The 22,471-nt window shown below is 39.4% G+C and overlaps 1 protein-coding gene across 3 annotated transcripts in view; it reads left to right on the forward strand.

The window, feature by feature from the left end:
* Positions 1-22,471, forward strand: part of ttc28 (tetratricopeptide repeat domain 28) — a 141,551-nt gene that overhangs the window by 83,912 nt on the left and 35,168 nt on the right. For all 3 annotated transcript variants that reach the window (XM_034224153.1, XM_034224154.1, XM_034224155.1), the window contains 5 exons: positions 3,036-3,308; positions 3,389-3,519; positions 15,129-15,350; positions 17,676-17,864; positions 17,993-18,089. In XM_034224153.1, the coding sequence (XP_034080044.1) occupies positions 3,036-3,308; positions 3,389-3,519; positions 15,129-15,350; positions 17,676-17,864; positions 17,993-18,089 (912 nt within the window). The remainder of the gene's footprint in view (positions 1-3,035; positions 3,309-3,388; positions 3,520-15,128; positions 15,351-17,675; positions 17,865-17,992; positions 18,090-22,471) is intronic.

Consider the following 22,471-nt stretch of genomic DNA (forward strand, 5'->3'; position numbering starts at 1 on the left):
GGCAATCCTTCCGATTCCCACCGGGGGATGTTTACTAAGCCTGCCTCAAATTAGCGTGAGAAGCGCAACATTTTACATTGCCACCAATTTTTCAATTTAGCGTGGTATTTACTGAAACTACACATGCAAATGAGACCAGCTGCAGTTTATGTCATTTGTAAAGTGTTAAGCTCAATATGACCCGACGGTGATTCTGGCACATGTTGCATGCCTGGAAAGCAGAGTGCAACTAGGGTGCATGAGTAGAACTACAGGCAAACATCATAGGTGAGTTATGAAACATCAGCATGGGAACAAATACATTCCAATGTTTGTATCTCAATAAAACAGCGCAACATGTTTTACACCTGCGTTTTCTCGGATGTCACATGCAGTTTCCTCTGCTGCATTGATCAGCCAGCAGCTTTGGCTCTAACACAAAATACAGTTTATTTTAAGTGCAAAACAGAAGTACAGCAGGAGATATAGTGAAACCTAGAAGTCACAGCTCTGTTCTCTCTCTGCTCTACATCACTGTTTCCCCCTCAGGACCATACATTAGCACTAATTCTCCCTCCAAGCACCCAGACAAATGATTTAGTGATTTTGTCTCCACACCAACAGGTTTTCCTATAAGTCACATTATGTAACTTGTAGATTTTATAATAACTGTAGAGTTGTTTTATCATTACCCAAAAATATCACAAATATACACTGAACAAAAATATTAATGCAACACTTTTGTTTTTGCTCCCATTTTTCATGAGATGAACTCAAAGATCTAAAACATTTTCTATATACACAAAATAACCATTTCTCTCAAATATTGTTCACAAATCTGAAAAAATCTGTGATAGTGAGCACTTCTCCTTTGCCGAGATAATTCATCCCACCTCACAGGTGTGGCATATCAAGATGCTGATTAGACAGCATGATTATTGCACAGGTGTGCCTTAGGCTGGCCACAATAAAAGGCCACTCTGAAACGTGCAGTTTTGCTTTATTGGGGGGGTCTGGGGGGGTCCGAAAACCAGTCAGTATCTGGTGTGACCACCATTTGCCTCACGCAGTGCAACACATCTCCTTCACATAGAGTTGATCAGGTTGTTGATTGTGGTCTGTGGAATGTTGGTCCACTCCTCTTCAAAGGCTGTGCGAAGTTGCTGGATATTGGCAGGAACTGGAACACGCTGTCGTATACGCGATCCCGAGCATCCCAAACATGCTCAATGGGTGACATGTCCGGTGAGTATGCTGGCCATGCAAGAACTGGGATGTTTTCAGCCTCCAGGAATTGTGTACAGATCCTTGCAACATGGGCCGTGCATTATCATGCTGCAACATGAGGTGATGGTCGTGGATGAATGGCACAACAATGGGCCTCAGGATCTCGTCACGGTATCTCTGTGCATTCACAATGCCATCAATAAAATGCACCTGTGTTCGTCGTCCATAACATACGCCTGCCCATACCATAACCCCACCACCACCATGGGCCACTCGATTCACAACATTGACATCAGAAAACCGCTCACCCACACGACGCCACACACGCTGTCTGCCATCTGCCCTGAACAGTGAAAACCAGGATTCATCCGTGAAGAGAACACCTCTCCAACGTGCCAGACGCCATCGAATGTGAGCATTTGCCCACTCAAGTCGGTTACGATGACGAACCGGAGTCAGGTCGAGACCCCGATGAGGACGACGAGCATGCAGATGAGCTTCCCTGAGACGGTTTCTGACAGTTTGTGCAGAAATTCTTTGGTTATGCAAACCGATTGTTGCAGCAGCTGTCCGAGTGGCTGGTCTCAGACGATCTTGGAGGTGAACATGCTGGATGTGGAGGTCCTGGGCTGGTGTGGTTACACGTGGTCTGCGGTTGTGAGGCCGGTTGGATGTACTGCCAAATTCTCTGAAACGCCTTTGGAGACGGCTTATGGTAGAGAAATTGATTTTATTTATGTATCCTTTATTTATCCAGGAATGTCCCATTGAGATACAAGATCTCTTCTTCCAGGGAGTCCTGACCAACACGGCACACAACAAGTTTCAACATAAAACAAGGGCATTAAACAAAAAACATACAATTCAAATATAAATACAGAAGGCCATTTGTTCAGTGGCAAGAAGCATAATCACATCAGCAATAGCATCAGGTATGAACATTCAATTCACGGGCAACAGCTCTGGTGGACATTCCTGCTGTCAGCATGCCAATTGCATGCTCCCTCAAAACTTGCGACATCTGTGGCATTGTGCTGTGTGATAAAACTGAACATTTTAGAGTGGCCTTTTATTGTGGCCAGCCTAAGGCACACCTGTCTAATCAGCATCTTGATATGCCACACCTGTGAGGTGGGATGGATTATCTCGGCAAAGGAGAAGTGCTCACTATCACAGATTTTTTCACATTTGTGAACAATATTTGAGAGAAATGGTTATTTTGTGTATATAGAAAATGTTTTAGATCTTTGAGTTCATCTCATGAAAAATGGGAGCAAAAACAAAAGTGTTGCATTTATATTTTTGTTCAGTGTATATACGTCCTGTATTGTCCAATCAGGTCAGTGTTGCCACCGTTACACACTATAACTGTAACGCAGTTACTTTTTGTTTTGGCTGTGTTATCTCTGTACACTGCACATATTCTCTATTGTTGCACAGTGAACTTTGGCACATTCCTTTCACAATAATCTTGCACATTCCTACAAATTAAACACTCATATGTCTTTCATATTTGTTTCACATTTTGATTGACCATTTGCTTAAAATTGTATTGAGGTTTCTTATAGTACTAGATTTTTTATTTTATTTGTCTTTACTATGTTTTTTGTTAAGTACCCAAGCAAATTTCTTCACTTTAAAATGTACTTAGCAATAAACCTCAATGTTTCTTCCACATACCACGTGGACCAAACTGAAAATAATGAATGTCAAACAGTTAAATAGATGACATTCAAAAACTGATGCAACTCTGAATGTTACATTTCCTGCCAATCAGACACTAATAAAAACGACTTTCCTCACGGTCGTCTTTGTGTCTCCCTGCTCAGACTCCCTGGAGCCGACCTATCAGCAGCTGCAGAAGATGAAGCTGGACAAGAGCCCGTTCGTGGTGGTGTCCGTCATTGGTCAGGAGCTGCTGACCCACAGTTTCCATGGCGCCTCCGTGGTGGTGCTGGAGGCCGGGCTGAAGATCGGCACGTGCTCGCTGAAGCTGCGGGGGTCTGTCTTCTCGGCCCTCAGCTCGGCATACTGGTCTCTAGGTAACGCGGAGAAGAGTGTGGCCTACATGCAGCAGGACCTGGAGGTCACCAAGACTTTAGGTACGAAGAGGAGCAAGAGATACAGTGCAGAGTGAAAAGATAATGAAGAAAGGGAACTCATATTCTCTTTTGGTCCACAGGTGACCAGTCAGGGGAGTGTCGTGCTCACGGGAACCTCGGCTCTGCCCTCTTCTCCAAAGGCAGCTACAGAGAAGCGTTGGCCAATCACAGGAACCAGTTAGTGCTGGCCATGAAGCTCAAGGACAGAGAGGTACGTTTGCATACAAAAATGCTGAGTGTGCTTATGTATATTCATGATGAACCAGATTTGCAGTCTAACTCTTGGCAGTATCAGTATTTGCTTCTGGGTTTAACAAGTTAGAGATAACAATCTGATTGAAGTGCACCACACAAATGTAGGCTGGGGCCCAAGCTATCACCCAGAGCAGGTCCTGTATCCATGCCCACCTCCTAGCGCCAGATATTACCATCACGTTTACAGATTAAAGTTATATTTAACGGGTTTGTCAATGCATGAACTTTGTTAAAAAAACGAACTAATTTATTTTCAGGCAGTATAGGTAAAACAAAAAAAGGAAAAAAATACTTATTGTGTGCTGCAAATCTCTGAATGAGAGAATCAGTTCAGGGGTAACATGGGTTAGTGACATGGGTAAGTGTTGATATAAGTGTTGATATAGTCTTGATTGTTTTTCTTAGAAATCTCTCTCCATCCTGCTATGTTTATTTAAAGTACCATACTGATTATTCAACATAAGCCTATACTGTAGATTAATATGACAACGTCACCTGTCTGTACAACACAGTGAATTAAGTTTAGATTGGAAATGATCATCCAAACCTAAATAAATATTAAAACAAACTTCTGATTAGCTCTTGTTCCTTTGCTAGTTTGGAGCGTCTGACTCTCAGAGCAGGTGTTTTCAGCCTCGGGCCGCAGCTACACTCCCCCGTTTCTTTCTGAAACACTTTGGACAGTTGTGAGAAGTGAACTTAATTAGACTGCTGTTTCAGGTTAGACTTTGGCCCCTCCATGTCTCAAAACACTAAGTGAAGCTGTCAGGTTGTTTGTGTTCATTTACCGTCGTCAATCTAACCACACAAACAGTATTTTGTACATCTAATGTGTGTGTGTGTGTGTTTTCATGTATGAGTGTGTTGCTTTTTCAGTTTCATGACGTAGTGTACATACAACTATGTGTCATTGCATAATTAAATATTCAATTTAATCTGTGCCTGCTGAGTTTTTTGTAGAATATTACATTAAATGACTAATTAGACAACCGTGTGTGTGTGTGTGTGTGTGTGTGTGTGTGTGTGTGTGTGTGTGTGTGTGTGTGTGTGTGTGTGTGTTTGCCAATTCCTCTATCGTGTTTGTGTACTCTTCTGTGTGTGCCGATAGTTACAGAGTTTTCATTTGTACATAAGTATTTGTGACTGCTGCTGTGTACCAGAATATGTTGATTATTTAGATGTTATCTTTACGTTGTTGCTTCACGTTTTACAAGGTTTTGTTTGTTGGTTACATATGATCCACACCCCCTGAAATACAATATTATTTTCCTTTTTCTGTGAGGTTTAAGTGAGGTGGGGAAATATTTTATATATGTAATCTTATATACTAAATACAAATATATATTATATTGCATTTATCCTATTATCTGCAAACCATATTCCTTAACAGAATACTTAAACATTAAAATTACCAATTGAATCATCAGTTACTTACAGTGTTAATTCTTAAAGAAAAAAACATATACAAAAAAAGGTTATATTATTTTAGTTAAATTCACAATTGTCATAATATTAATACATTAATAAATATATGAAACAATAATAAAAAATAATGACCAAAATAAGAACACCCACTTTTTAGCTTTGTAACTCACTCTATGTAAACGACGTGGTTGTACTTGTCATAACGTTTTGTGACATAGATGGCTTAAAGTATACCTTAAAGTTTCTTCCTCCTTCTTGAGGCCCTTCATATCACAACAGTTCTTCTCAAAAATATAAAATCACTCTATTATCTTTATGATTAATATTGTTATTGCAGTCTGAAAGGACCAGACAGTTGGACTGATTATTATTACGATACTGTATATCTTCTTCTGTTAACTCAATAAGATGTCTCTAATGTTCAACTTTATTATAACTGTGACAGTCCACTATATGTTTGGCTCCACTGGACCATCACACTCCAGAGGCTTGATATTACACTCAGACACACACACACACACACACACACACACACACACACACACACACACACACACACACACACACACACACACACACACACACACACACACACACACACACACACACACACACACACACACACACACACACACACACACACACACACACACACACACTAGCATGTGATTGCATCCTGGATGTGGAGAGGTGGATTGAACAGCTGTCAGTAAGACGAATGAGGGCTTTAGTAAGTTTGTTTTAATGAAAGCCAAGCTTGTGTTTCTGAGCAGCTTCCACTTCTATCACATTAGTTTTGTCATAAATCTCAGTATTGAAACCAGACAGAACAGTTTCTCCCTCTGAGCTTTGTGTGTGTGTGTTTGTGTGTGTGTGTGCTGGAGTGGTGAGTCTGTGTTGTTGACAGACGGATTATTGAGCCTCTCCTCCACAGGTGCACAGCCTGAGGCGGCTGAAACATGGCCATCAACAGAAATCCATATCTCCCACTGTGTGTTTGCTTTGCTGTCGTACATGTGTTTATTTGAGTGTTTCCAGACAGCATGTCTCCAAACAAAGACGCCACATGCGGAGCGCTGATGTTAAACCCACAGGGGTGGACACACAAAAACAAGCAACACCTTTATAATATTGTGTAAATCAGTTCACCTGCTCTGAACTTAAAACAGTCAGTTGACAGAAAATGAATAAGAAACATTGATGGTAATCAATTAATCATTTGAGTCTGAGAATTTGTCAATCCTCATAAAATCAAATGACAAATTACATTTCTATGATGTTTTTTGGCTGTGTGTCGAACATAACCATTGAAGTAGCATCTCAGACTCCAACAAAAGTGATGAAGTGCTTTTCTTAACCCTACTGAAAAAAAGTGTATCTATTGGTTTCTCTCCTATTTGTAAAATAATTACCACCTTTATCAAGTTTATTATGTAAAAGATTAGTCAAAGATAAGTTGATTTGTCTATATAGAGGTTTCTGAGATTGCATAATAATAAAAGGTGTAGTTTGATTGTGAATTGTTCGACATGTGGGCTATTTCACCACTTTTGGCACCCCTCACTAGTTACTAACTGAACCAAAGACAAAAACGTGTTGTAGGCAGAACTAGATAATCATAATGACTGCGGTGGCACCTCACATGTAAACCCACGAATATAACTGTAATGTTTGCAAAATATTTCATATTTGAAATGGTAGACAGCTAGATGTATTTTCAGGGATGGACTATGAGCTTCTCCTACAACAAACTTTGAAGGACATACAATCCTCTGGTATTTGAAATGTTGCTAAAATTCAATAAATTGTACAAATTTTGATTTCTAAGTTTTCTATACAACAATATAAGTGGTCCCCTACCTGGGGCTGATGGTGGGGCTATAGCAATAGCTTTTTATTCTCTTATCTTTCTTGGCCAACATTACATTTTCTATTAAAGTCCATTTCAGAATGATGGATTATGATGAATTTGTTTTGATAACAATGCACTAAATCAAGAAGTTTGATGATTTTCACTCACTAACATGCCAGAACTTCAGAAGCTCTTCCCAGACTTCCCTCTCCATCTTTCTGTCCTTTCTCACGCTGTATGTTCTGACTCAGACTTTTGGTCTCTGAGTCGAACCAACATGAACCAGGTTAACTCAGAACTGCCATTTCCCTCAGAAGCAGCAGGAGAACTCATTTCTTTCTTTATCCCATGCTGAGGGTGAAAAGCCTATATTTTTTGGGTGATTGAGCAACGCTTTAGCAAACCCCCCCATGACTCCCGGCCACTTTATCGAGCTCAGCAGCAGGCAGAGGATGCACTAATCTTCCTCTCTCTCCTCTCTTTATTTAGAGTTAGAGATATTTTCCTGCCTCTTTTTTAACTCACTGGGTTTTTCTCTTTCTCCCCACGCAGACCCTCCTAATGAGATCTCCCTGCAACATTATATAAAAGATCTAATAATGACAGTTTGCATATTATCTTAGATTTTCTTACTGTGCAAAATGACAAGGGTTGTCAGTTTCTCCATCTCCTTATAAAAATAGACATCAACCGTACGGGTTCGCAGGCCCAGACACAACATGATTGGATTTCTTTTAGTTTTTTCTCGTGCAGGGGAAACATTGTGTCCTTGAGGGAAATCAAACACTTGTCTGGCCGGTTGACTGTACACACAGAGGCCTTCTCGTCATTTATTAAATCTCCCTCTCCTGCCTGGGAGATGTCAACTGGATTTTATGTGTTTACGCTCATCACTTTGCTGGGAATTGGGATCCCCTTTGGTGTGTGCTGTCCTTTTCACACACATAGACACAGAAATGAAAAGAGCAGTTTTCCCTGATTTTAATTAGAAGGTAAATTCCACCAAAAGGTCAGTATGGCTGTTTTCATTTCTTAGCATTCATTAAGGCTTCTATTTAAAGGAATTTGGCATTGATGTGTGTCACTTTTATTCATGATAAAGTGATCTGTGCGCTCAGTTTCTCTCCTGGTAGAGTAAAATATGTTTAAAGTGGCCCTTTAATGCTCATTAGGCGCTTTCACACCGGAGTACTTTTCCCTGTATAGTTCCGATATAGTTCCTAAAATGTGCATTCACACCAAAAAAATCCGGAACTAGAATTTAGTTCATGAGAACCTTTTCACTCCCTTTTCAGTCCCTGCTAGAGAGCAGGTACTTTCATGGGAGAAAAAGGTTCCCATTTCTGATTGGCTGGGCGGATTGCAAACCACGCCCCATAAAACTCCTAAAAAGTTTTGTGAAGCCGCCATTTTATTATCCTCGCATTAGCATTATTAGCATTAGCCCAGCGCACAAACGGAGAGAGACTAACTTATGACAACACAAAATAAAACATGGGAGCGGTGGAGATGAGGAGGTGTCAGCGTTTCTGGCGATTTATTCGGAAGGCTTCAGGGAAGACTCCCAGCAGCTTCTAATCTACTGTAGCCAGTCCCCAACTCCGGGGACTTCTGGCCAGGGACTTCGGGTGGCAGTATACGCTGTGAAGTTGTTTGCGGCCTGCCAGTAAACCAGAAGAAGAAGAAGTGACGTCAGCGGCTTCATTTGCCTAATCCTCCCTCCGGGAAATGTATTCCGGTGTGAACGCGATCTGTTCCTAGTTCATGAGAACTAAAGAGTTCTGATTAACTAAGTACTAAGTACTTGGTGTGAAAGCGCCTATTGTCAGGTACATAATTGTATTTTGATCCTCTACTGTGACATGTTTCCATGCTTTAATGTTCAAAAAGCTCTTTATTGTTCTCAGCACCTCTTTTCACCCTCTGTCTGAAACGAGAGCCCAGTCTGCTCTGATTGGTCAGCGGGCTGGATTTGTTTTGATTGGTCAACCGCTTAGAGATGACCTGCCCCTTAGCCTATCATGTACAATGTGTTTGAGCGCTAGCCAATAGAATGGCGTGTGTTACTTAGTGATGGCACTATGTTCTGGAAGTAAATAATTATATTATTAATAGAAATCGAAACATATATTTAAACATATATGAACATCTAATATATTTGATCCAATTTCTTAAGAATTTAGACCCATTTCCATCTCCAGTGCTTAACACTTGGAAACAGCGTTAGTATATCTACCGATTTTCTTTTTGTTTATCCCCCCAAAGTAGAAGAACACTTGTCTGACTCGTAAAGAAAGACAGGGCGATTGGGATATAAATGAGTTCTGAACATGCTAATAACTCCCCTTTAATAATTCATACTTCATCTCCTCCTCTCGCTCACCTCCTTTAAACTTGCAAACATTTCATTATAGTCTCTGACTTATTCTCCGCTGTCCCTCTCTCTGTGCTTTGAAAGGTCAAAGTCATTTATTTATTTTTGATTGTGAGTCTGTGTGACTTCTGCTTGTGTTCAGACGGCCTTTAACTTCATTATTGTCACTGTAATTGCATCAAAAGAGATAATTCTTAGAGTCTATAGCTCCTCTGTGTAAGGGAAACTTCTGTGTAGCAATGCAGTGGGAGTCACCGACTCAGGAAAGAGACACGGGAAGAGCAGGAGCTTTGATGTCAAACACTGATGGTTTATTTGGAGCTTCGGCCGGAGAATTCACATCACAAGTCCAAGAGCCAGAGGTTCTGACTTCACGGTAGAGTTGCCACGTCAAATCTGGAGCGCCTCTCTCTCGTTAGCCCATTTAACTGGTTTCACAGAGAGTAATCAACATATTTGAGAAGATAGCCTAAACAGTTGGGAACACTGAGTTACTTGCGTCTGACACTTATGGCCTCGAAGATTTCACACCTTGGAGTCTGTAGAGGAAACTTCTGTGTAGCTATGCACTGGGAGTCACCGACTCAGGAAGGAGACACGGTAGGAGCAGTAGCTTTGATGTCAAACACATGATGGTTTATTTGGAGTTAACGGCCGGAGGATTCACATCACAAGTCCAAGAGTCAGAGGTTCTGACTTCACGGTAGAGTTGCCACGTCAATTCTGAAGAACTCTACCCCAGACCCATGTATTTAGCTAGTTCAGAGAGCATCATCAACATGCTGCATAACAAGATAGAATGATAACACCTCTATCAGCTGACGCCAACAGGCAGGAACAGGGAGACAAAACACTGAGAGCACAGCAGCCAAGGTTACAGGTGCCTGTGCTCAGTCAGGACAGTTTGAACTGATACACTGGGTCAAAGTTATGGGCCTTGGAAAATATTCCACAACAGTTTCCACAAACACCGAGAAGGAAGTGTCCCAGTGTACCCACAACAATACACCATCTGTGACCTAGGGTTGCCCAGTCATAGAATGGGAACAACAACATTATGGCTGAAGCAGCCTATCTCCTTAAAGGAGATAACAGACGTCAGGGTTGGTCATGCACATCATATCTAGGAGTCTAGGACAATTATTTCCCTAACACTCTGTAATTACATCACGCTGTGTGTTCACAGATATAAGCTGCGTTCAGTACATTCATTATCACATGTGAGCATGATTCTTGTGAAGGCTGGAGGTGTTTGTAGGGTGCTGCATAATATAATATGCTATAATAATATCACAGGAGCCATTCTGCATGATGATTACTTTGACTTTTGTTACTTAAAGTTCATTTTTATGATGATAATTCTGTATTTTTTCATTGGTGACCATTCAAATTTGGGATTTTTACTTGTATTTGAGTATTTTTTGACTTGGAGTCATTACTAGAAAAGGATCTGAGTATTTCTACCTCAGCTTTATTTACAATATATTTATTAAAAAATAAAATGTTGCATTATTCTGCAGGTTGTGCACAGTGAGTAGTGGAGAGGCTACATGCTGCACAGCAGGGCTATGGGCGTACAGCTAACGTCAGCATGCTAAAATGCTTACAGTGATATTACTTACATGCTGATATTAATTGAGTGCAGGGGTGATTTTGAGTGGAACAAATGTATGAGCAACAACTACCTTGGAAAAGATGCAAAACATGAAATTGAACACATTTTACATTTTGAAAGAATGTGCTATTTCACATTTCTCACAGAGCTGAACACAAAGGATAATCTGACCGACTAATACCTGTTTTCCTCAACTTGCTGTTGAGGTTTTGTATGGGTGTCAATTTGAGTTCTTATCTTATCAATTTAACAGCGTTGTTAATCCTACAAAGAAAATGCTTGAGTTTTAAAGTATTTTCTTGACCAGGTACCATCCCCTCCAAATAATAAAACACACAGGGCGCAAATACAAATAAATTGTCTTATCAGACGAGCTCGCATTGAGACAATTTTCCTGGAGTCCATCTCTAACTTAAATCTAATTATTTATCCAGAATTATGGTTTATGATATTATTCAACGGCTGGTGCGCACCAAAGTGTTTAGTACCACCGAGCGTCACTGAAGCGATGCTGGCCCATTTTTCACAAGATAATAATGATGATCATTTGGATTTGTAATGAAATACCACTTGCTCAGCTATGGTGCTTAAATTGTTAGCAAAAGTGACTTTTTGTGTTTGTGCAGGTGAAACTTATAGCATTAATAAATGCTTAATTAATTAAGCTCCTATTCTTAAATATGTGTTAGATCAGGGGTGTCCAGACTTATTTCACTGAGAGCTACATACAGAACTATATACGAAGGGCTGGGCCACTTACTAGAGGTGAGGTATATTGCCTTATAATTAAAGTTATAAATTAGCAAAATCAATCAAATGTAGGCAGATTATTCTTGATAATTGAACATCCTCTATCACAGCTTCCCATTAAAGGTCCCCTATTATACTGTTTTTCATCAATATATTATAGTTCTCGGATATATACAAAACATGTCTCTGAAGTGTTTGGCTCGAAATATCAAACAGATTGTGCATTGTAGCATCCCATAATCCCCTCTGTTTCAGCCCTGTTTCCAAAGTGCTGATTCTCTGTCTGTCACTTTAGATGAAAATAAGGAGCCCCTCCCCACGCCCCTCTGAGAGATATTTGGTTACAAAGAACACAAATGTGCTCTAGGAGGAGATTCAGGTGATAAGGTGGGGGGGGGTTACCTTGGTTGGTGATTGGCTAATGGTTACACAAGCCAAAAAAATCGTTATGACATCATAAAGTGGCCAAAATCTGATCAGCTCATTTTCAGTTTTTATATAAATGGATCAGGACAAAAAGAGAGCTAATATTTTTCCTGAAACTTTCAGAATGTCTTTACACAGAGGGGACGTATACAATGGGATGTATGAAATACATGAAAAAGTGCATTTTGCATAATAGGTGACCTTTTAATAGTGTTTCATTTATTTGTTACAAAACAGCTCATTCCTTAAAACAGAAGCTGCTCTCCCTTCACAGCCCTGTATAGAGTGAGGGTGGATGGAAAGGGGATATTTCAAAGGTGTTATACAAATAAGTTATTGGGCTTTTGTATCAACTGAGATTTGTTAGCACTTTTTGTTAACTTTAATGACTGAATTTATTTGAAAATTGGGCTTATTAACACTGACAACAATGAATATCTTGTAATATATTTGTACATATATATTTAAGAAGTACAAAGAAGAAAAGCACATGCTTCAGGTCTGGGCCGTATTCTACTATAGTTTTAGAATTTGCTGCGGGCCAATTCAAAATGGACCACGGGCCGCAGTTGGCCCCCGGGCCTTAGTTTGGACACCGCTTTATTAGATATTGTGGATTGTGGTGTAAAATGGTAGTAAGTGATGATGGTAACACTGAGCATATTATTCTGCAGCAGAGCTCTGCAAAAATAGAAATGTTTATGCATAACATTTATTAGAAAATTAAGTGTTTATTAATGTGTTTGTGTATTCACGTATAGACACAACAGACAGTGATACATGTTTCAATTCAAGCTGTGGTGCTCTTTTCTTAATTTTCCCGGGTCATTTGAAACAGACTTTCTCATTGCTGACAAATATTTCCCATGACTCCTCTGATCAATACCAATAACCTTTAGATTAGTTTGCAAATGAGTAGGCAGGTTTCAAATTACCAAAGCAAGAGGAGGAATGCAGCTACCGTTTGTTATTTCTCTCATTAGAGAAACAGACAACGGTGTGTACAACTCACTGTGTGTGTGTGTGTGTGTGTGTGTGTGTGTGTGTGTGTGTGTGTGTGTGTGTGTGTGTGTGTGTGTGTGTGTGTGTGTGTGTGTGTGTGTGTGTGTGTGTGTGTGTGTGTGTGTGTGTGTGTGTGTGTGTGTGTGTGTGTGTGTGTGTGTGGCCTTGTTTTTACAGAGGCAACACAGTGTGATCTTTAACTGAAACGCTCTTTGTGATTTGCGTGGGATTATGCCTGAAGAGGTCCCTGTAATTAGCAAGTAGAGTGCAGCTAGAAATCATTAGTGCTGTAAAAGTGTCTTATGTGCGAAACTAAAACAGAGTTATAACAGACCTGAGTGGTGAGACTCTCACAGCACGGTATAATAGGATGTGAAAGATTAGATTTCCCTCCTGTAGACTCCAATAACATTTCCATTTGGGATGTGAGGAGGTGACGTCCCTTTTACTTTCTCTCTTAGTGTCCAGCAGGGGTGGAAGAAGTGTTAGATCCTTTACTTTAGCTACAATATTAATACCACACTGTGAAAAGGCTCTACACCAAGTCAAAATCCTGCATTCAAACCCTTACTCAATAAAAAACTACAATAAAATAAATCCTTAATTAAACACTGTTCAGTATGTTTAGTGGCAATGTTTTTCTTTACAAATGATGTGTTGGATTAATATGACAACTGTATTAATATGTATGTTGCATTTTACTGCTGTAAGTGTTGACAGTTATGATAATTCTTTAAATACCCTTGGTTAGTTAAATCTACAGCAATGCATGATATTCTATACTATCATCATATGTTTGTAATGCTGTCAAATAAATATAGTGGAGTAAAAAATCACAAACTAGTAGCGCAGTCGAATTATAAGGGCGCACAATATATAAAGTAAAGTACAAATATGGTGTAACTCAATTAAATACTTATGTTCAGTCACTAAATGTGCTTAGTTAACACCACAGCTGTGGAGATGCTATATTTGAGACAAAATACACTTTTCAGATTCAATGTCAATTTATGGTTATTATTTAGTTTTATGACATGTATTTTCTAACAGTGATATCCATAATTAGTAGGAGTTCTAGCAACACTGAATCAACAACGAAAACACATTGAGATCTGGGAGCACAGCGACTATTCAACACTACATTTACGAAAATCAAGCAGTGAGACGATCACAGAAGTTGTAGACAATCCAACAGTTTAACAGGTTATCAAATTCAGTCATTCCCAACAGGGAGCATAGGAACAGAATGATCCACATGTTTGATTATAGGTGGAAAATAAATACACAAAAAGGATTAAACTATTAGCCATGATGAGCTGAGTGCACAGGACAAGCCTCAGTTGTGACACCTTAACACCACATGCTAAGAATCAGAGTGCATGACAGCTTATAGTAAAGTCAAAGGAGATAGAGTGTAAAAGAGATGGATTAATGGCTGAGGATGAATCATTGTGAGAAGAAGGGTCTGCAACGAGCCTAAATGATATTAATTGACAATACCCCCCCCAGCCCACATCTCTTCTGTCGTACCTCCAGACTACAGAGCAGCTCCTGGCCTCAGGCTGTGAGGCTCCTCATCCGGCACACTCCAACACAAAAAATACTTTTACTGTCTTTTGTTTGTTTTTGTTATGCGGCAAAATGGGACAATAACTGCATTCTGTTGCAGCACCCTGTGTTGTACAATGAAAAATAAATTACCCTTGTAAAAGTCATGCTGTTAAATACGAAAAAAGTAAGAAGCAGATTGTAATAAACTTAAATTGTTGCAAATACAACATGATGTATTCTTCTGTCTTTATCTTGTTACTGTTTACTAGTCGTGTTTGGTGTTTACTGGGCCAATGTGGATGGTTTTGATCCTATCTCTGGGTGCTAACGTGTGTGTGTGTGTGTGTGTGTGTGTGTGTGTGTGTGTGTGTGTGTGTGTGTGTGTGTGTGTGTGTGTGTGTGTGTGTGTGTGTGTGTGTGTGTGTGTGTGTGTGTGTGTGTGTGTGTGTGTGTGTGTGTGTGTGGTGTGTGTGTGTGTGTGTGTGTGTGTGTGTGTGTGTGTGTGTGTGTGTGTGTGTGTGTGTGTGTGTGTGTGTGTGTGTGTGTGTGTGTGTGTGTGTGTGGTTTCAGGCTGCGTCCGATGCTCTCAGCAGTCTGGGCCATGTATACACAGCCATCGGTGACTACCCCAACGCGCTGGCGAGCCATAAGCAGTGTGTGCTGTTGGCGAGACAAACGCAGTGCCAGCTCTCCGAGGCTCGCCAGCTGGGCAACATGGGCGCCGTGTACACCGCGCTTGGAGACTTCACCAACGCAGTTCAGTGCCACGAGCAGCACTTGGACATCGCAAAGGTACAGAAGTACACTTTATGATCTGTAATGTTTCTGATGGGGGGGAGGAACTTGGAACAACCTTAACCTTAACTTTACTGGCACTGAACAGGTTTTTTTTTAGATTAGTAGTCGTAGAGTAGTTGCTTTTGGATCAATCTTTATGGATAAATCCTTTGACATAATCAACTATAACTGTATCTACTAACACGTTTTGGGTGTTTATCAAAGCCTGGTAAATCTTCTTACTCTGTGCCATAGAGCTCCATAGTTGTCCAAAACTGTTCGAAACACATCAATGATCAGCACTGTTGCATTGGGTGACATGTTCCTTCATTAATTAATCAAAGTTTATTTTGACTCCATCCCCAATTACAAAGTCCTGCTTCCTGCTGCCCCTAATTCACTAAAGCACCAAATGTGGAATACTCCGCAGCTGAAAATAGTCCCAAACAAATGAACGCATTTTTGAAATCATATTTTTGTAAGTTATTTTTAAAGACTAATGACAGTCCGAGTGCCATATAGATGACCGGGAAGTCAGAAAATACAAATATTGGTTATGGTCTCATGCAGAGGTGTAAAGTAACTAAGTTCATTTACTCAATAAATATACTGAAGTATACTGAAGTACAATTTTGATATACTCGAGTATTTCCACGTTATGCTACTCTGTACTTCTACTCCGCTAAATGGTGTTCTTTTACTCCACTACATGTATTGAATACCTTTTGTTACTTTACAGATTTGGATTAATGATATGAAATATAACCAACTCTTAAATCAGACTTTAGTTCCACCTGGAGTAAATTCACAAGCTACCCTGCAGTATACAAAGTCATTCAAACTAGCTGCACCTTTACCAGCTTGGATAACACTTAAATGCATCAATAATTATAAAACATATCATATATATTATTCTGAAATGGGCCAATCTGCATAATAACTCATTTTACATTTTGTACTTTAAGTATATTTTGATGCCTATACTTTTGTACTTTTACTTGAGTAACATTTTGATTGCAGAATTTCTACCGATAACAAAGTATTCCTAAACTCTGGTACTTCTACTTTGACTCAAGTACAAGATCTGAGTACTTCTCCCATCTCTGGTCTCTTGATGTGTTTTGTTCACAGTAACAACATATAGAATACTGTTTTGCTTCTGAAGTTAATTAAGTAACTATCTTAACTTGTAAGGAAGTATTTAATTATTCACCTGAGGGTAACACATGAAAGGAGAATTAAGATATTTCCACAACATTGTGACAACATGCTGACATAACTTCTTGTTTTAGCGTGTTTTCCCAGATGTATTTGATCATTGGGCTTCCACGTTCAAAAGTAGCCATATATTCCCAGGGAACATTTTGTTTCACAAACAGGCTAAAAATGGATATCACACGTAGGGTACTTATTGAATATAAAGCAACCAGCAGTATACAATTAGTGCATTTGGGGTTATTATGGAGAGAAGCGTAATTAGTTTTTCAAGACAATGATAAATTCAAACCGGAGGGCTGCAGGGACTGAGTTTGAGTCAGGAGTTTCTTTCTAAAGTTGTTGGGTCTATTTTAACAGATAAATCTATCATTTGCTGAATATAGTATTTTATAACAAAGTTATTGCATATTTCCAAAGCACGTAATGTGTGTTAAACGCTGGTTGTATAACATTGAAGCTCCTCCTGCAACTGTTACATGAGCAAATATAACAAAAGGCACTAATCTGAGCACATTTAACTTTGTATGTTAATTTTCTTGGATGAAATGCAGAATTGTATTGGAGCCAGTCACTGCAGCCAACATCATGACAGTGTGTGCAGCTCTATTTCCTAACACACAAACTGACCATCTGTTGACAGTCAGACTTGTACCAGAATAAAGTCAAGTCTTCTGACTACTGATAGTTTATAGAGAGTGAATTTAGGTTTTTAAGGGAAGGTCTTTTTAGCTGGAAGTGTTGCAGCTTGTTAAATAAACAGTCCATCTGTTAGAGATGGGAGCGCTCCATCTCCAAATGTACAGAAAATCTGTTTCCATTTTTTAAAATGCACAATCCCTTTGAGGAAGTACAACTGAATTCCATTGTCTGAGATTCATTTCAAGCTACATTTCTTCATAAGACTGCCTTTAATGTCCTAAAGCAAGTAACAATGTTTTTAATAAATCTTCAGTTCTTTGGGCCCTTTTGTATTTTTTTGGAAGTGATGTGTGCCCTCTGATGATGAGTTCTCTTTCAAAGGAATAATAGCATCAATAGAATCTGATCTTAGACTCCCAAGCTATGGGAATTAGCTCCATCTTATTATTCTGATCTGTATTGATATGGTAATGTCTCGTGCAGACTATGGAGAACCGGCGTGAGGAGGCTCGGTCCTACAGCAACCTGGGCAGCGCCTACCACTCTCAGCGTGACTTCGACAAGGCCATTTCATACCACACACGCGTGCTGGAGTTGGCACAGGAGCTGGGCGACAGAGCCATCGAGATGAGGGCGTTTGCTGGTCTGGGGCACGCTGCCAGGTGCATGCAGGTTGGTTTAAATACAGGGCTAACTGAATAATTAAACAACACAGGGGTACTCTGATATACAGTATGTCTGTGGTATATGTTGATAATGCACTAATAAACATTGATAATGGTTATTCTTATGATCTTTAGGACTTAGAGAGAGCTCGTCAGCACCACCAACACCAGCTGGAAATCGCACAGGAGCTGCAGGACAGAGCCGCTCAGGGCCGAGCGTCATCTAACCTGGGTAAGAACGCCTAACCAATAGGCAGGTCATTGTAGAACCCACCAATTGAATGGTGAATTTAAGCTACCTCTCAGGGGTGTATACTGTATGTGTGTAAATCTGGCTGATACTAGCCAGTGCCTCCCCATCCACTGACCTCCCCGCATGTCATTGCTGCTAACAGACCAGCCAGATGAGAACATTTAGCCTGTATTACTATCACAAAAAGTCTACAAGCTTCCTTATATTTTCTCTGTACATCACAGTTTGCTTCCTCCTTACATTTTGTTTGCAAACCATCCCTCTTATGAAGAACAGTTTATGCTCAAATAGAGGAGGTTAAATGAAAGTCAATGCGACGCAGCTAATACGTTATACTAAGCTGTTTTCCAACATGTTGCAGTCCTAATTGTGAGAGCATGACAGGTGAAAGATTGATCACATTGTAAGTTTGATTCCCAGTCATAAATCAGAGTCGCATGTCTCTATGACTGGAATGAAAAAAGAGCATTTGGACATTAGTAATATTCCTCTCATGCGTCATTCAATCAAGAATAACTGACATCTCGTAAAAACACGATATTTAATAGCTGACCTCATTTAGCCAACTACTAAAACTAATGGTAGGACTATACACAATAAGTGGTTAAAGGGACATTTTAAGCTGGCACTTCATCTTTTATTTGTGATACAGCAACTCAAATATTTGAAAGAATTAAGAGAAAACTAATAATGATGAGGAGAAGTGAGGCTTACTCTCATCTAGCTGCACGCTCACCCCAGAGGATTCAGAGTTGACAACAAGTGGGAGGAGGGTTGGTGTTTTATGTTTTCTTTTTTATATTGTGTAGGAGTAAAAACAAGTTGCATCCGCTGTATAAAAGAATGAAGGATTTGAGAGTGTACAACAATACACTGGCTCTAAATTGCTGGTTCATATTCAGTTCAAACACTATCTGAGCCGACAGTATACTGAGTCGTTGGGTACATTTGATAAAAATACAGTATGATGAGTTCAAATATCCACACACACTATAATAATAATAAATAATAATATATTTGATTTATAAGCACACTTTTCATTTGCGTAAACAAAACTCAAAGTGCTACAAAATCTAAAATTAAAAAGGGTGAAACAAAACAACAAAAACAATAAAAAACTATTTAAAAACAATTAAAACAACATAATGAAAGCTGTGACATTCATGCCGGCATGGCATAATGTGGGGGATTTAAAAATCTAGTTAAAGGCTATTCTAAAAAGATGCGTTTTTAGTTCTTTTTGAAAGCCTCCACAGTCTGTGGTGTCCTCAGATGGTTTGGAAGGGAATTCCACAGTCTCGGAGCAGCGGAGCAGAAGGCTCGGTCTCCCATGGTCTTCAGTTTTGTCCTTGGTGGGATGAGGAGGTTTGCCTTTACTGAACGTAGGTTCCTCGTGGAGGTTTGTGGGGTGAGCAATTCCATTTCCATATATGCACTGATGAGTGAAGAGGGTGATTTTGTAGTCAATCCTGAGTGAGACCGGGAGCTAGTGCAGTAATTTGAGGATGGGTGTGATGTGTTCGTACTTCCGCACTCTCATCAGGATCCTAGCAGCAGTGTTAGTATATAGTCACTGTAATGAACCCTTCAAAAGACACGTTTATGCATACAAAGTTTATTATAGATTGGAAGTAACTTATTTAGTTGCACAACAATATACTATTGTTGTTGTTTGATTTGAAATAAATTGTTATGCAGACAAAACTTTCCTTCGTATTTTGATGCAAACCAATAAACATAGTCAGAGAAAAAGGAATTAATTAAATGACTTAAATCACAATTTATTCCACGCCATATATTGCCATCTATGTTTCCTTCACACTTAGGCTGATATGATTGTGAAACTGATACAAAATCTGTGTTATTAAAAGTTATAAATTTCACTTGGTGAACTCTGCAGACAGAAACTAAAAGAAAGAAACTTGATTTGATTTTAAAGTTAATCATTTTTAACAGTGCTACTCGCAATTTGTGGAATGGAAAGCAGAATAACCAATTTCATCACAACAGTTATTTGTTATTTATTATAAATATTAATGTCAATCAATCAATGTTTATTTATATAGCCCAATATCACAAATGTTACATTTGTCTCAGTGGACTTCACAGTTTGTACAGAATATCATGTCTAATGTTTTTAAATGTCAAGAGATATTAACTTCTTCATTGTGTCCTCCTGTCTGTATGAAACCAAACATTATGCCCTTTGGAAACTAAAAAGTAAATCAAGGATGACTTTTATATATTCTGCATGAATTTCATTTCCAAAAAGTGGATGATGTGATGCAATTTTAGATAAGAGGTGAAACACTCTCCAGTTTGCAGATGCAGAAGTGTTATTATTGCAGCTGATGGAAAAAGCTCCTGCTTCACATGAACTGTTAACCATTGAGCCGCCTGTCACTGTGTCGCCACGGCAACTCAATAGACTGACTGGACCTGATCAACTCTATCAGCATCGATCAGCTCTCAGACAAACGACTCTATCTGTTACATAAAGCACTAAGTACATTTACCCAAGTACTGCATTTAACTACAATTGTGGGTACTTGTACTTTTCCATTTAACGCTACTTTGTACTTCTACTGAACAATATTTAATGTATTGAACTTTTTTACTCCTATACATCAATTTGACTACTTTAGTTACATTTCAGATAAAGATTATTAATACATAAATTAACCGATACATTATAACTTTATTTAATTTGTATTATTTAAGATCAATCTACCCAGCGGTATTCAAAGCCATAAAAGCAACTCCAACATTAGCAGCTGCAACACGAAAATTGGAAACACATTATTGCATTAATAATTATAACTTATGTTATATACTGTATATTCTTCTTGAGTACTTTTAGTATATTTTGATGCTCATACTTTTCTCTTTTTAGAGATTTTAGTCACTTTAGCCAAAATCCAGAAGAAGGGCAATAATTTTGGCATACAATTTAGTGCATTACCAAAGTACACGAATGAGATACATGAGGTACTTTACTTAGGTATTTCCATGTTATGCTAATGTGTACTTCTACTCCATTACATATCAGAGGCAAACACTTTTTACTTGACTACATTTTTCTGAGAGCTGACGTCACTTTGTAGATTTAAATTGTATGTGAAAAGCATATGATGAACTTATAAAACAAGATAACATTTTGTGAAGTTAATCATATTCTGTTTATAAAATGTATTAAATTGCAAAAATATATCAAATGGTTTAAAATAACAGTATGAATTGAGTATGAATGAATCAGTAATAATAATCTAATAATAGCAGATACTGTATGGTAAAACAGTTACAGTGGTCATCTTCCAGGTTTAAGGGTACTTTTACTCAACTTTTATTAAAGGTCCCATGTCATTTTTTTCTGGTTATTACCCGTCCCCTTGTGTGTTATGTAGCTTGTTATGCATGTAAACGGTCTGCAGAGTCACAAACCCTCAAAGTACACCCTGTAGCGAGTAAAACTCAAACACAGAAAATACCTGTCTATGCTGCCCCAGAACGCCTCGTTGGAGATTTCTCTTTTTCCATTGTTTACTTCTTAGTGACGTATTTCGGGTATAGTGACGTAACGTAACGGCCCCGCAGATTGGTCCAAATGGACCTATCCACGGAGCCGTTACGTTACGTCCGCGGAGCCGTTACGTATGGACCAATCCGCGGACTCCCTCACACACACACACACTCGGCGGGAATTTGCCAGCCAGGCTGCGGGTGTGTGTGTGCCCAGGCTGAGTTTCGCAGTGTCTCGCTGTCTCGCAGACGGCCACTGGGCTGTATGAGAAACCAATGTAAGTTTGGAAAATTGCACAATATCAATTTATTTTAGTATACCTCAACAATGGAATTATGATCAGGAGAAATGGCCATGACATGGGACCTTTAAGTAAGGCAAGTATTTTCAATGACGGACTTTTACTTGTAGTAGAGTATTTTTTCGGTGTGTTATAAGTACTTTTACTCAACTAAAGGATCTGAATGCTTCTTCCATCCCTGGCCGTAGACCATGTGTAACTCCCCTGCTCATCTGCCTTCTTAGGCCGTATCACATGACCACAATAGTGCTTCTCTGGCCAATCAACGCTCATGTTTTATTAAACGGGTTCTGGTTTCTGCGACCACAGTGATATCTGAGCCAGTGAACCTGACTCCGCCGCTGACTGGACACTGTGTGTGTGTGTGTGTGTGTGTGTGTGTGTGTGTGTGTGTGTGTGTGTGTGTGTGTGTGTGTGTGTGTGTGTGTGTGTGTGTGTGTGGTGTGTGTGTGTGTGTGTGTGTGTGTGTGTGTGTGTGTGTGTGTGTGTGTGTGTGTGTGTGTGTGTGTGTGTGTGTGTGTGTGTGTGTGTGTGTGTGTG

Source organism: Gymnodraco acuticeps, unplaced genomic scaffold (assembly GCF_902827175.1).
Source record: "Gymnodraco acuticeps unplaced genomic scaffold, fGymAcu1.1, whole genome shotgun sequence".
NCBI lineage: Eukaryota > Metazoa > Chordata > Actinopteri > Perciformes > Bathydraconidae > Gymnodraco > Gymnodraco acuticeps.